Source organism: Myotis lucifugus, unplaced genomic scaffold, assembly GCF_000147115.1.
Source record: "Myotis lucifugus unplaced genomic scaffold, Myoluc2.0 scaffold_29, whole genome shotgun sequence".
Taxonomy (NCBI): Eukaryota; Metazoa; Chordata; class Mammalia; order Chiroptera; family Vespertilionidae; genus Myotis; species Myotis lucifugus.
In genome coordinates this window covers 7850159-7865490 of record NW_005871077.1, presented here as the reverse complement: position 1 = coordinate 7865490, position 15332 = coordinate 7850159, and the positions used below count along the sequence as shown (strand labels likewise).

General features: G+C 42.0%; 1 protein-coding gene across 4 annotated transcripts in view; it reads left to right on the top strand.

The window, feature by feature from the left end:
* Nucleotides 1-15332, top strand: part of CUL2 (cullin 2) — a 174496-nt gene that overhangs the window by 67584 nt on the left and 91580 nt on the right. For all 4 annotated transcript variants that reach the window (XM_023752246.1, XM_006086685.3, XM_023752247.1 and 1 more), the window contains one exon: nt 2084-2166. In XM_023752246.1, coding sequence (XP_023608014.1) covers nt 2084-2166 — 83 coding nt within the window. The remainder of the gene's footprint in view (nt 1-2083; nt 2167-15332) is intronic.

Sequence of the window (15332 nt, the reverse complement as noted above, 5' to 3'; positions counted from 1 at the left end):
AGGTGGTTAGGGGTGATCAGGCTGGCAGGGGGCACAGTTAAGGGCGATCAGGCAGGCAGGTAGGTGAGCATTTAGGAGCCATCACAATCCCAGATTGTGAGAGGGATGTCCGACTGCCGGTTTACGCCCGATCCCTGGGATTGGCTCTAAACCGGCAGTCGGACATCCCCCGAGGGGTCCCAGATTGGAGAGGGTGTAGGCTGGGCTCAGGGGACCCCCCGCCTGTGCACGAATTTCATACACCAGGCCTCTAGTCTATAATAATAAAAGCAAAATATGCTAATTATATTGGATGTCCTTCTGGACGACCTTTTGGATGAAGCCGGTGCTATGAGGGAAGCCCAGGTCCTGGGTGCCAGAGGGAAGCCCGAGTTCCAGGTGCCAGAGGGAAGCAGGTGCCAGCAGCCAGGGGAAGGAAGGCCTACTTTTGCATGAATTTTGTGCATCAGGCCTCTAGTGTGAATATTGGAAAACCGTTTGGCTTGACTGAGTAAAGCTGTATATGTCCCTAACCCTATAGTGCAGCATCTCCAATCATAGGTGTATATCCGAGAACTTTTTGTTTATGTTCACCAGAAAATATCCTATATAATAAAGAGGGAATATGCAAATTTACCGCCACTCCGCCACAAAGATGGTGGTGCCCACAGTGGAGGTGGGGGTTTCCGTAACACAAGATGGCTTCACCCACAGAGGAGGCGGGGTTTTCGTAACAGAAGATGGCTGCACCCACAGTGGAGGCCGAGTTCCTGTAACGAGCCTTAATGAGCAATCTGCGGGGACCTGAGGCTGCACCCCCAACCCCATGGAGCTTGACAGGGGACTTCAGGCTGCGTCCCCCACCTGGCAGGACTTGACGGGGACCTCAGGCCGTGCCCCCTGCCCTGGCGCCAGGCCGGGAGACCTCAGGCCATGTTCCCCACCCTGGCACCGGGCCAGGGGACCTGAGGCTGCGCTCCCCGCCCAGCGGGGCTTGATAAGGGTGGAACTGGCTGGGTCTGGGTCTAGCTCAATTTAGGGGGGGGGGCGGCCGGGGCTGGGTCTCACGCGATTTTGAGGTGCACGTGGGTGGGCAGGGACTTGACTCTGGGTCCCATGGTGTGTCCCAGACTCTGACAGGAGGAAGATTTTCATATACATTTTACTAATTTTCTTTCATCTCTGACACTTCTATTATAGAGAAAGGGCAAATAACAATATTAAAATATTTCCTCTTATTAATCCCCTTTTAATGTGCATGAGTTTCGTACACCGTGCCACTAGTATACAAGAATAGCAGCATTTTTCTCAAATAGCAAAACTGGAATCACAAACATATGTCATGAGCAATAAAAAGGAAAAATAAATCATGGTGTATTTATGCAATAGGATACTATGTAGCAATGTCAATGATTGAACTATATAGCTGTATCTTTCAATTTAGATGGATTTCAGTAATAGTTAAAAATTTTAAAAACCATACATAGAAAGTATACAGTGTGATTTCGTTAGCAAGGTCAGAAATGGTCAACTTCAAAAATATTATATGGGGCTACTTACACGTTTGGTCCAATTGTAATCAAGGGAATGATTTAACACAAGATTCAGGATAGCAAAAATGTCTGAGGGGGAAGTAGGAGTACATTTGGGGCAATGGTAATGGTGAAGTCGTATTTCATAACCTGGGTGGTAAATACAGGTTTATTTTATTTTATTATCCTTTAAGTTGACTTATCCTTTTATGTTTGTATGGCAAATTACATTATTTTATTCAATGTAACTCCTTTGGTTGTTACAATCTTGGCATCTATAGCCCCTCTATAATACTGAGCATTTAATAATCAAATAAGCTTTTATAAACATCAATTATTTCTGTAAAATTTTCAGCTAATCAAAAAAACCTTTATTCTGTTTTTTGTACAAGTCTGATATGTCATTTAAAATTAGACATTAATTTTCCTTATGTTTATTAAATTTTCATTTGAATTTTGAAATATTAATTATAAATACTTCTTTTGCTAGATATTTTTTAGAAGTCTTACACAAATGTTACAAAGAAATACTAAGTAATTCAGCCTTTGATGGTTTTTATTTTTTCTGGCAGCTAGCATTGGATATGTGGAGGAAATTAATGGTTGAACCGCTTCAGACCATCCTTATCCGAATGCTGCTCCGAGAAATCAAAAAGTGAGTTCTGACATTTACCTTCTTGAGTCAGTTCTAATTTGCTGTTTGATATTTTTTAATAGTTGCTTGGCTATTGACAAGACATAGGTCTCATTTTATTGTAATGAGCCTCATTTACCATCTTAATGCCAATGCTTAAAATTGTTGTTAATTTTTGGGGCAAGTCTTTGGTCTTTACTTATAGCGTAAACATGCTTAGTGAAATAAATAAGTCCCTGAGGGAAGTAAATCCCTTACTGCTTTTCAGTTCTGAAACCTCTTGGACTTTACAGGGAGTGCTGAGTATTTCAGTTTAAAGCCTGATGAGGATAACCTATTCAAGAAAGCAGATTATTCTAGTTAGTTGCTTATCTCTTAGCCTCAGTGTTAAACCTGTAACTTGCCTGTTACTGTCTGGCAGATTTATGGGAAAAATAGCTTCCCATTCTTCTCATGGCCCAGAGTGATTGACTCTTTACCTAACTGCTACGTGAATCGAGTTTGGGACAAAGTTTTTCTATGGAGTTCAGAATAGCATATCCTTGGGTCAGCTCTGGCTTAAAATATTCTTACTAATCTTTGGAAAATCAGAAGAACTAAATCCACTTTGAAGAAGCAAAAGCACTAAAAGTCAGTTATGCAGATGTGTATATAATACATTTCAGGTTACTGGAACTAATGTTTATAGGAATTACTTAGACCAGTGAATTGCAGTGTGATAATGACCACTCTATTGGAATCTTCTTTCTTTTTTGTTTCTCTCTTTTTTTTAAAATTTAATTTTTAAATTTTTATTATTAAATTACAGTTTATAGTCTATTATTTTGTATTAGTTTTAGGTCTATGCATAATGGTTAGGCAATCATATATTTTTTACAGAGTTCCCCTGATATTTCCAGTATTCACCTGGCACCATACATAGTTATTACAATATTATTGACTATACTAGAGGCCCGTTGCACAAAAGTCGTGCATGAGTAGGGTCCCTAGGCCTGGCTGGCAATCAGGGCCGATCTGTGAGGCCACCAGCGATCGGAGTACCCCGCTGGCACTTCCCCCCCCCCCCCCCACCAGTCGCTTCCCTCTGTGGGAGCGACTGGGGGGCAGCGCCGGCCCTCTCACCAGCCAGCCCCGCCCGCTTGCCAGCTGGTCCCGCCTGCCTGCCTGCTCACCGGCTGCCGCCAGTCCCCCCTTGGCTGGCCTGGGGCCTGCGGGCTGGGGGCAGCTCCTGTGTAGAGCGTCTGCCCCCTGGTGGTCAGTGTGTGTCATAGCAACCAGTCATTCTGCCGTTCGGTCGATTTGCCTATTAGGCTTTTATTATATAGGACTAGAGGCCTGGTACACGAATTCATGCACCAGTGGGATCCCTTGGCCTTGCCTGCGTGATCAGGCCAAAACTGGCTCTCCGACATCCCCCTAGGGGTCCCGGATTGCGAGAGGGCGCAGGCCAGGCCAAGGCACCCCAACAGTACACGATCAGGGCCAGAGAGGGACACGGGAGTTTGGCCAGCCAGGGAGGGACTGTGGGAGGGCTCCAGGGCATGTCCGGCCTGTCTTGCTTGGTCCCAATCAGCCAGACCCCAGCAGCAAGCTAACCTACCGGTCAGTGTGTCTGCCACCTGGTTGGTGGTCAGTGCATGTCAGAGCCACTGGTCGATTGGTTGACTGCTCCCTGGTGGTCAGTGCATTGTTATAGCTACTGGTCGACTGCCCCCTGGTAGTCAGGGCACGTCATAGTGAGCGGCTGAGCAGCCTTAGCATATCAGCGTATTACACTTTGATTGGTTGAACGGATGATTGGACATTAGCATATTAGACTTATATTATATAGGATTCCCTATGCTGTACTTTACATGCCTGTGACTATTTTTTAACAGCCAATCTGTACTTCTTAATCCCTTCATCTTTTTTATCCATCCCCCAAACCCCTCCCCCTCTGGCAACCATCAGTCTGCTCTCTGTGTCTGTGAGTCTGTTTCTATTTTTTTGTTGTTTATATTGTTTTCTAGTGAATCTGCTTTCTTTAAGAGGAACCAAATGTAGAGTTTTTCATGTGAGAGGCTCCTAGTAAGAAATAAGGGATTAATAAAAAGCAAGCCACAAAAAGAATAAGACAATATTTTAAAATTTAATGTTAATAACAAATACTGAGTAAATGGCAGCAATTAGTAAATTGGTTTTCAGAAATTGTTACTTAACCTTTTAGTGATTCCATTGTTTCCGAACACCACGAGAATCAGAAAAAAGGCAGTAGTGAAGCAATGGAGTGGAACAACATCTTTACTTCTCTTTTCACTGCTAAACTATGATTAAAAGAACACTCCCAACAAGATTTGTAGGTTCTAATATTCCTTTTGCTAAGAAATAACTAATGCTTTTCTGGACTTGGAATTCAGCTATTTTACATAAAAAGTATAATGAAAAGATTGTTATTTTCTAAATGTACTTTTATGAAATGTCTCTCTTAATATAATAGTATTTCACTCTAGTAAATTTTTCATAGTTGTGATTGTTAGCCTGTTAGAAATTAATTTTTTTTCATTAACCCCCAGGTATGTCCAAAGCTTTTTTAAAAATAATTCTTGTTGAAAGTATTACATATGTTGCCTTATTCTCCCCATTCACCCCTCCAGCCTGCCTCCGCCCCCGCACCAGGCCCTCACCACCCCATTGTCTGTGGCCATGGTCCATGCCTATATGCATGCAAGATTCTTGGTTGATTACTTCCCACCCACCCACCCTCCCCCGATTCCACACTCTGTTTCATGCTTCCATGTCTCTGGATCCACTCCATTCATCAGTTTATTAACTGGATTAGGCTATAAGACCCGATGAGATTATCGGATATTTGTCTTCCTCTGGACTGACTTTATTCACCTAGCATGATATCTCCAGGTCCCTCCATGTTGTCTCAAAGGGTAATGTAGATTCTTCTTTTTTACTGCTGCATAGTATTCCATGGTATAAATGTACCACAGCTTATTTATCCAATCTACTGATGGGCACTTGGGCTGTTAGCAGATCTTAGCTATTGTAAATTGTGCTGCTATGAACATAGGGTGCATACATTCTTTCTGATTAGTATTTCGGGTTTCCATTTTTTAATTAGATTGTTTGTCTTCCTTTTGTTAAGTTGCATGAGTTCCTTATATATTTTGGATATTAACCTTTATCAGATGTATCATTGCCAAATATGTCCTCCCATGCAGAGGGCTCCCTTTTTGTTTTGTGGATGGTTTCTTTTGCTGTGCAGAAGCTTTTTATTTTGATGTAGTTCCATTTGTTTATTTTCTCCTTAGTTTCCTTCCTCCCCCCGCCCTTTATTTATTAAGGCATTAAAAATGTGTCCTTACCATCTCCTTGCGCCCCCACTCCCCTGCTCATACCCTCACCCCCCTGGTGTTTGTGTCCATTGGTTATGCTTATATGCATGCATACAAGTCCTTTTGTTGATCTCTCCCCCTTATCCCCACCCTCCCTACCATCCCTCTGAGGTTTGATGGTCTGATCAGTGCTTCTCTGTCTCTGTTTTTGCTCATCAGTTTATGTTGTTCATTATAGTCCACAAATGAGTGAGATCATGTGATATTTAACTTTCTCTGACTGGCTTATTTCGCTTAGCATAATGCTCTCCAGGTTCATCCATGCTGTTGCAAATGGTGAGTTCCTTGTTTTTTACAGCAGCATAGTATTCCACTGTATAGATGTACCACATTTTTTAAATCCACTCATCTGCTGATGGGCACTTAGGCTGTTTCCAAATCTTAGCTATTGTAAATTGTGCTGCTATGAACATAGCGGTGCATATATCCTTTCTGATTGGTGTTTCTGATTTCTTGGGATATAGTCCTAGAAGTGGGATTACTGGGTCAAATGCGAGTTTATTTTTAATTTTTTGAGGAAACTCCATACTGTTCTCCACAGTGGCTGCACCAGTCTACATTCCCACCAACAGTGCAGGAGGGTTCCTTTTTCTCCACATCCTCTCCAGCACTTGTCATTTGTTGCTTTGTTGATGATAGCCATTCTGACAGGTGTGAGATGGTACCTCATTGTCGTTTTGATTTGCATCTTTCGGATGATTAGTGACTTTGAGCATGTTTTCATATGTCTCTTGGCCTTCTGTATGTCGTCTTTCGAGAAGTATCTATTTAGATCATTTTTTGATTGGGTTGTTTATCTTCCTTTTGTTAAGTTGTATGAGTTACCTGTAAATATTGGAGATTAAACCCTTATTGGTGATAACATTGGCAAATATGTTCTCCCATGCAGTTGGCTTTCTTGTTGTTTTGTTGATGGATTCTTTTGTTGTGTAGAAGCTTTTTATTTTGATGTAGTCCCATTTGTTTATTTTCTCTTTAGTTTCCATTGCCCTCGGAGCCTTATTGGTGAAGATATTGCTTTGGCATATGTCTGAGATTTTGCTGCCTGTGGATTCCTCTAAAATTTTTATGGTTTCCCATCTTCCGTTTAAGTCCTTTATCCATTTTGAGTTTATTTTTGTGTATGGTGTAAGTTGGTGGTCTAGTTTCATTTTTTTGCATGTATCTGTCCAATTTTCCCAGCACCATTTATTGAGTGTAATGGCTTGGGTTGATTTCTGGGTTCTCTGTTTTTTTCCATTGATCTATATGCCTGTTCTTGTGCCAGTACCAGGATGTTTCGATTATGGTGGCTTTATAGTATAACTTGAAATGTGGTATTATGATTCCTCCAACTTTGTTTTTCTTTCTCAATATTGCTACAGCTATTCAGGGTCTTTCTTTGATTCCATATAAACTTTGGAGTATTTGTTCTAGATCTGTGAAATATGCTCTTGGTATTTTAATAGGGATTGCATTGAATCTGTAGATTGCCTTGGGTACTATGGACATTTTACTGATGTTGATTCTACCAATCCATGAACACGGTATATTCTTTCACTTGTTTATATCTTCCTCCATCTCTTTTTTCAACGTCCTGCAGTTTTCTGAGTACAAGTCTTTTCCCTCTTTGGTTTAGTTTATTCCTAAGTATCTTAATTTTTTTGTTGCAATGGTAAATGGGATTGTTTGTTTAGTTTCTCTTTCTGAGAATTCATTATTGGTGCATAAAAAAGCCATAGCCATCGGTTTTTGTGTGTTCATTTTGTATCATGCTACATTGCCAAATTCATTTATTAAATCTAGTAGTGTTTTGGTGGATTCTCTAGCGTTTTCTGTGTACAATATCATGCCATCTGCGAATAATGAGAGTTTTTTATTTCTTCTTGTCTGATCGCTGTGGCTAGGACTTCCATTACTATGTTGAATAAGAGTGGTGAAAGCAGACATCCCTGTCTTGTTCCTTTTCTTAGGGGAAATGGTTGTAGTTTTTGCCCGTTGAATATGATGTTTGCTATAGATTTGTCATATGTAATCTTTATCATGTCGAGATAATGCTCCCTCTATTCCCACTTTGCTGAAAGTTTTTATCAAAAATGTCTGTTGGGCCCTAACTGATTTGGCTCAATGGATAGAGCATCAGCCTGAGGACTGAAGGGTCCCAGGTTTGATTCCAGTCAAAGGCATGTACCTCGGTTGCGGGCACATTCCCAGTGTGGGGTGTACAGGAGGCAGCTGATTGATGTTTCTCTCTCATCGATGTTTCTAACTATCCCTCTCTCTTTCTCTCTGTGAAAAATCAATAAAATATATATTTTTAAAAATGGCTGTTGGATTTTGTTGAATGCTTTTTCTGCATCTATTGATATGATCCTGTGATTTTTTTCTTTCAATTTGTTTATGTGATGTATCACGTGTATTGATTTGCGAATATTGTAACAGCTTTGCATCCCTGAATAAATCCCACTTGGTCATGGTTTATGATCTTTTTGATGTATTGCTGGATCTGATTTGCGATATTTTGTTGAACGTTTTATCTATATTCATCAGGGATATTGGCCTATAATTCTCTGTCTTTATAGTGGAATTAGGATAATGCTGGCCTCATAAAAAGAGTTTGGAAGTATTCCTTCCTCTTGGATTTTTTTGGAATAGTTTGAGGAGTATAGGTGTTAGTTCTTCTTTAAATGTTTGGTAAAACTCCTCTGTGAAGCCCTTCCGACCAGGGCTTTTGTTTGCTGGGAGTTTTTTGACTACTGCTTCTATTTCATCAGTTGTTATTGGCCTATTCAGGTTTTCTGATTCTTCCTGATTCAGTTTGAGGAGATTTTATTTTCTTAGACATTTGTCCATTTCATCCACATTGTCCAACTTGTTGGCGTATAGTTGTTCATAATATTTTTGTACAATCTTTTGTATTTCTGTGGTGCCATTTTTTTGGGTCCTCTGTCTTTGTTTCTTCATGACTCTGGCCAATAGTTCATCAATTTTGTTTATCCTTTCAAAGAACCAGATCTTGGTTTCATTGAGTTTTTGTATTGTTGTTTTTTTTAGTGTCTGTGTTATTTATTTCTGCTCTAATCTTTATTACTTTCTTCCTTCTACTTACTCTGGGCTTTTCTTTTTGTTCTCTTTCTAGTTCTTTTTAAGTTGTAGGGTCTAATAGTTTATTGTTGGTTTTTCTTGTTTTTTGAGGTATGCCTGTAGCACTATGAACTTCCCTCTCAGGACTGCTTTTGCTGTTTTCCAGAGATTTTGGTTGTTGTGTGTTTATTTTCATTTGTTTCCAGGAAGTTTTTTATTTCTTTCTTGTTCTCATTGCTAACCCATTCATTGTTTAATAACATGCTATTTAGCCTCCATGTGTTTGAATGTTTTGGGGTATTTTCATTGTAGTTGATTTCTAATTTCATTTCACTGTGATCTGAGAAGATGCTTGATATGATTTCAGTTTTCTTGAACTTGTAGAGACTTGTTTTGTGTCCTAACATGTGTTCTATCTTTGTGTATGATCCATGTGTACTAGAGAAGAATTTATATTCTGCAGCTTTGGGGTGAAATGTTCTATAAATGTCAATTAAATCCATCTGATTCAGTGTGTCCTTTAGAGTCACTGTTTCCTTGTTAATTTTTTTTGTATGTTTACATATTTTACTTCACCCATTTAGTCAGTGGTACAAATGAAAATTTGCAGCTGGTGTCAAGATAAGTGGACAACATTTGTGTTTATATCATAGCTGACAGTAAGGAATACTACAGGTATTCATGAAATGTGTGCGTCTTAACAGAACTGTTCAGTTTAGTACTGGAATTACAACACAAATGGAGTGAACTATTCTTTTGTTAAAGTCTCTGGAACTATATCTCAAAGCAGAATTTTGGATGTACTTTCCTTATTAAATTTTTGTGTGGAAGATCCATCCAGTGAAGTTACAGTATGTTAAAGTCACCTATTATGACTGTATTGTTGTTGATCTCTCCATTAAATTCCTCTAGAAGTTTTTTTTAAATATATTTAGTTGCTTGTATATTGGGTGCATATATATTTACAAGGGTTATATCCTCTTTTTGGATCGATCCCTTTAGTATTAGTGACCTTTGTTACCTCTTCTGATGGCCTTCATTTTGAAGTCTATTTTGTCAGATATTAGAATTGCTACTCTAGCTTTTTTTTTTCTTTTCCATTTGCCTGGCAAATTTTTCCCCATCCTTTTACTCTCATCCTGTATGTGTCTTTTGTTCTGAGGAGGGTCTTTTGTATACAGCATATAGTTGGGTCATGGTTTGTATTTATTCAGCTACCTTATGGCTTTTCATTGTAGTGTTTAATCCATTTATAGTTACGGTTATTATTATAGGTACTTATTTTTTGCCATTTTACTTCTATATGCCTAGGTTTCTCTCTGTTTCTTCTTCACATTACAGCAGTCCCTTTAGCATTTCTTGTAGTGCTGGTTTGGTGGTGATAAAATCCTCCAGCCTATTTTGGTCCCAGAAGCTCTTTATTTGGATGTCTGTTTTGAATGATAGCCTTGCTGGATATAGTAATCTTGGTTTTAGATCCTTGCCTTCCATTACCTTGAGTATTTCATGCCATTCCCTTCTGGCCTATAGAATCTGTGATGAGAAATCAGCCTTACAGCCTTATGGGAGCTCCTTTGTAGGTAACAGTTTGCTTTTCTCTTGCTGCTTTTAAGATTCTCTCTTTGTCTTTAATTTTTGGCATTTTAATTAAGATGTCTCTGGGCGTGGGCCTATTTGGGTTCTTCTTGCTTGGGGTTCTCTGTGCCTCATGGACTTGTGTGACTTTTTCTTTTACTAGGTTAGGGACGTTTTCTGCCATTATTTATTCAAACACCTTCTCTATCCCTTTCTCCCTTTCTGCCTCTTCTGGCACACCTGCTATTCTAATATTGTTACGTTTCACATTGCCCCACAGCTCCCTTAAGCGGTCCTGTTTTTGAATCTTTTTTTTTTGTTGTTTCTCTGAATGAATGTTTTTTTTTCAACCCTGTCTTCTAATCCAGTGATTCGTTCCTCAACTTCCCCTAATCTGCTGTGTATTCCTTCCAATGTGATCTTTATTTGTGCTATTTCATTCTTTATTTCTGTTTTCTTAATTACTATATCTTTTCTCATGCTGTTGAGCATCTTTACCATCATTACTCTAAACTCTGTTTCAGATAAATTTCTTATGTTTGTTTCATTTATCTCTTCTTCTGGAGAATGCTCTTTCAGTTGGGGGTTGTTTCTTTGTCTCCTTATTTTGGCTGACTGGGTTTGTGACTATATATTAGGTAGATCTTCTATGCCTCTCAATCTCTACTGCTGGCATGAGGGAATGACTCAGCACAGGAAACTGGGGGTGTCTGCCTTTTGAGCTCTAACCCCAAAGTCCCCAATCCTGTCTTCTGCTCACATAACTCTAGTCCACTCTGTCCCTCTGCTGGAGCACAAGGTAGGTGGATCCACAAGGAATTTTGTGCTTTGGACCTTTATGAGGTTGCCTTAATTTCCAGCTGTCTCTCCCTGGCAGACAACAACCCTGTTGCTTTTCACAGCCAGCTGTTATGTGGGTACCCTCAGTTCTGGTGTGCTTTGCTGGGGAGCCCACGTGGGGATTAGATCGCAGAGTTCTCAATGGCAACCCCCCACAGCTAAGATATCTCTTTGGAACTTCAGTTGTCATCTGTGGTTGCCCAGCCAGCCCTTTTGTAACTCCACCCCTCCTACCAGTCTCTGTGTGGTCTCCACTTTCGGTCCTCGGGTATCAGTGTTCTCTCCAGCAAGTCTGCCGTTGATTATTCAGGAAGTTTTTCTGTATTTTAGTAGTAATTTCAGTTGTTTCTGGGAGCTTGTCTGTGCATCATCCACTTATTCTGCTGCCATTTTTTTCATTTAGAAATTAATTTGATGAAAAATTAAAGAAAATCTAGCTCGGCCGGTGTGGGTCAATGGTTGAGTATTGACCTATTAACCAGGAGGTCATAGGTTGATTGCTGGTCAGGGTACATGTCTGGGTTGGCTGGCTCAAATCCCCAAGTAGGGGAACATGCAGCTGGCAGCCCCATCGGATGATTCTCTCTTATCATTGACTAGAGGCACAGCACACAAAAATCGTGCGAGTAGGGTCCCTAGGGCCTAGCCTCCTGCAATCAGGGCCTTCTTCTGCCCGTTCGCCAGTCCCCAGGCCAAACGCCGCATCCGCTGCCAGGCCGTCAGGCCGTTGGGATCACCAGCTCATCTCCGGCTGCTCAGGAGCTCAGGCCTAAGGGAAAGCAGGCACCGGCGACTTCACCTCCAATGCGTGTGCACCAGGCTGGCCGCTGATGGAACGCGCTGCTCACTCGGGGCCGCTGCTGCCGCCGTCACCACTGCTGCTGGGGCTTGAGGTGCTGACAGAAGCTGCGGGGTGTGCCCGTGACCTACTCGCCCTGGCGTGAGCAGCTCCGAGCGGCTCCAAGCGGGCAGCGTGTTCCATCAGTGGCCGTCCCGGCGCACGCGCATAGAGGTGAATTCACCAGTGCCTGCTTTCCCACAGACCTGAATCCCTGAGCAGCCGGGGATGAGCTGGTGATCCCAACGACCTGACAGCCAGCGCCGTCCTCCCGCCACCCTCCCCGATTCCCCCGTTCAGCATCACTGATCCATTGGAGCCTGCGGGCTAGAGGCAGGGACCAATAGGTCAGCTCTTCTGCCCGCTTGCCAGTCCCCAGTCCCACCCTACCCCGCTTCCAGGCTGGGGGGTGGGACCGAAAGGTGCTCAATGCACCTCATGGTGACTGGTTGTTTGGTCATCACGATCGTCACAGACACTGGTTTTTTATATATATAGATGTTTCTATCTCTCTCCTGACCTGTCTGAATTAAGAAAAAAAATGTGGAAGAAAAATAATAGAACTATATACTACATTAATTCTGGAAAAGACAGAGATAATATAGTAAGAGATGTCAGACCAAGCTGACTTAGTTGTGTTGTTATAATCGGCTTCCATTAAAGTATTGTTTGACATGCTTTACTAATATTCTATTTATTTCTCATTCTGTTAGTGTAGTCTAGTAGATTGGCATTATCACACATTTTACAGCTAAGGAAACTTAAGGCTTAATAATAATAAAAATTACACCAGGGAACTATGTTCCGAGCATTTTTCTAAGAGCTTTACATGCATTATCCCATATAATCCTCACAAATAGCAATATTAAAATATTTCCTCTAATTAATCCCCTTTTAATGTGCATGAATTTTATGCACTGGGCCACTAGTTTAAGATAAATCAGATCTAGCTGTTGATAGTGCTATTATTTCAGCCTGAGGGACACCCCCCCCCCCATGCACAAATTTCGTGCACCGGTCCACTAGTATTTTATTATTGCTATTTGCCCTTTCTCTATAATAGAAGTGTCAGAGATGAAAGGAAATTAGTAAAATATATATGAAAATCTCCCTCCTGTCAGAGTCTGGGATGCGCCGCGGGACCCAGTGCACCTTGAAATCACACGATACCCAGAACTGGCCAGCCCCACCCCTGTCAAGCCCCGCCAGGCAGGTGGTGCAGCCTCAGGTCTCCCGTCAAGCCCTGCTGGGCAGGGTGCGCAGCCTCGGGTCCCCTGGCCTGGTGTCGGGGCGGGGGCCGCAGCCTCGGGTACCCTGGCCTGGCCACAGGTCCCCTAGTGCCGGGGCGGAGGGTGTGGCCTCAGGTCCCCCGGCCCAGCCTCAGGTCCCCCCGGCCCCGGCACGACGGCGCAAGGGTGTGACTACCATTTGCATATTAGCTCTTTATTATATAGGATTATTAAAAATAGTTTGCTTAAGTTTATCTCATGCCATTGCTTCTAACAAGGATTTTTTTTTAAATTAAATCTTTATTGTTCAGATTATTACATTTGTTCCTCTTTTTTCCCCCCATAACTCCCCTCCTCCTAGTTCCCGCCCCACCCTCCGCCCTCACTCCCCACCCACTGTCCTCATCCATAGGTGCACGATTTTTGTCCAGTCTCTTCCCGCATCTCCCACTTCCCTTTCCCACCCCAAGAATAGTCAGTCCATTCCCTTTCTATGTCCCTGATTCTATTATAATCACCAGTTCATTCTGTACATCAGATTATTTATTCACTTGATTCTTAGATTCACTTGTTGATAGATGCATGTTTGTTGTTCATAATTTGTATCTTTACCTTTTTCTTCTTCTTCCTCTTCTTAAAGGGTACCTTTCAGCATTTCATATAATACTGGTTTAGTGGTGATGAACTCCTTTAGCTTTTCCTTATCTGTGAAGCTTTTATCTGACCTTCACTTCTGAATGATAGCTTTGCTGGATAAAGTAATCTTGGTTGTAGGTTCTTGGTAGTCATCACTTGGAATATTTCCTGCCATTCCCTTCTGGCCTGCAAAGTTTCTGTTGAGAAATCAGCTGACAGTCGTATGGGTATTCCCTTATAGGTAATTGAGTCTCTTTCTCTTGCTGCTTTTAAGATTCTCTCTTTGTCTTTTGCCCTTGGCATTTTATTTTTTTTTAATTTATTTTTTTAAATATATTTTATTGATTTTTTACAGAGAGGAAGGGAGAGAGATAGAGAGTCAGAAACATCGATGAGAGAGAAACATCGATCAGCTGCCTCCTGCACATCTCCCACTGGGGATGTGCTCGCAACCCAGGTACATGCCCTTGACCGGAATCGAACCTGGGACCTTTCAGTCTGCAGTGCCCTTGGCATTTTAATTATGATGTGTCTTGGTGTGGTCCTCTTTGGATTCCTTTTGTTTGGGGTTCTCTGCGCTTCTTGGACCTGTAAGTCCATTTCTTTCACCAGGTGGGGGAAGTTTTCTGTCATTATTTCTTCAAATAGGTTTTCAATATCTTGCTGTCTCTCATCTTCTGGCACCCCTATAATTCTGATGTTGGTACGCTTGAAACTGTCCCAGAGGCTCCTTACACTATCTTCGTATTTTCGGATTCTTTTTTCATTTTGCTTTACCGGTTGGGTGTTTTTTGCTTCTTCGCATTTCAAATCTTTGACTTGATTCTTGCGCTCCTCTGGTCTGCTGTTGGGAGTCTGTATAATATTCTTTATTTCAGTCAGTGTATGCTTAATTTCTAGTTGGTTCTTTGTCACAACATCGAGGGTCTCATTAGATTTCTTGAGGATCTCATCAAGTTTATCGGCAGTTTCTAGAAAATTATTGAAAGACCTTATAAGTGAGTTTTTTAGCTCTATATCCTCCATTTCTGTCATGTTTCTTTGTCTCCGCATTTTTTATGCTTTCTTGGTGCACCCCCTTGTGGTCTTTGTGCGCAGTCTTGTTGTAGTTAAGCCTTGATTGTTGTCGGCAATACTGGGGGTGAATTGACCTCCAGGCTAACAGGCTATGAGAGTCAGCTGTGTCTGCAGTGGGAGAGCTTCTGTGCTGGATCTCTAGGGCGGTGCTAGTCTAGCGTTTGCCTAAGGCTGTCCGGCAAATGCCTCTGTGCAGGGCTTGGGCAGGACGGGACCCCGGGGATCTACAGGGAGGGCTGAGCGAGCAGTTATGGCTGCTCTCAGATCCGTCCCCAGGGGGCTCTGCCTCTCAGAGTCCCGGGAGAGAAAACTGCATTCGAGTTCCGACCAAAGCCAGACAGTCCCGCTTCTCCCATTTGAGTCTGGGTCCCTAGAGACTCGCCCGGATCTGGAGCTCAGAGTCTGAAACTCAATCCAGATAGAAAACAACAACCACGCCCTCCGCCGCCGGCCTGCTCCACATGCACTCGCACCTTAGTATTTCACTTCCGCACTGCGCCTTCCTCTGAGTATACTTCTTTGTGGAAGAGCTCCACCAGACTTAGA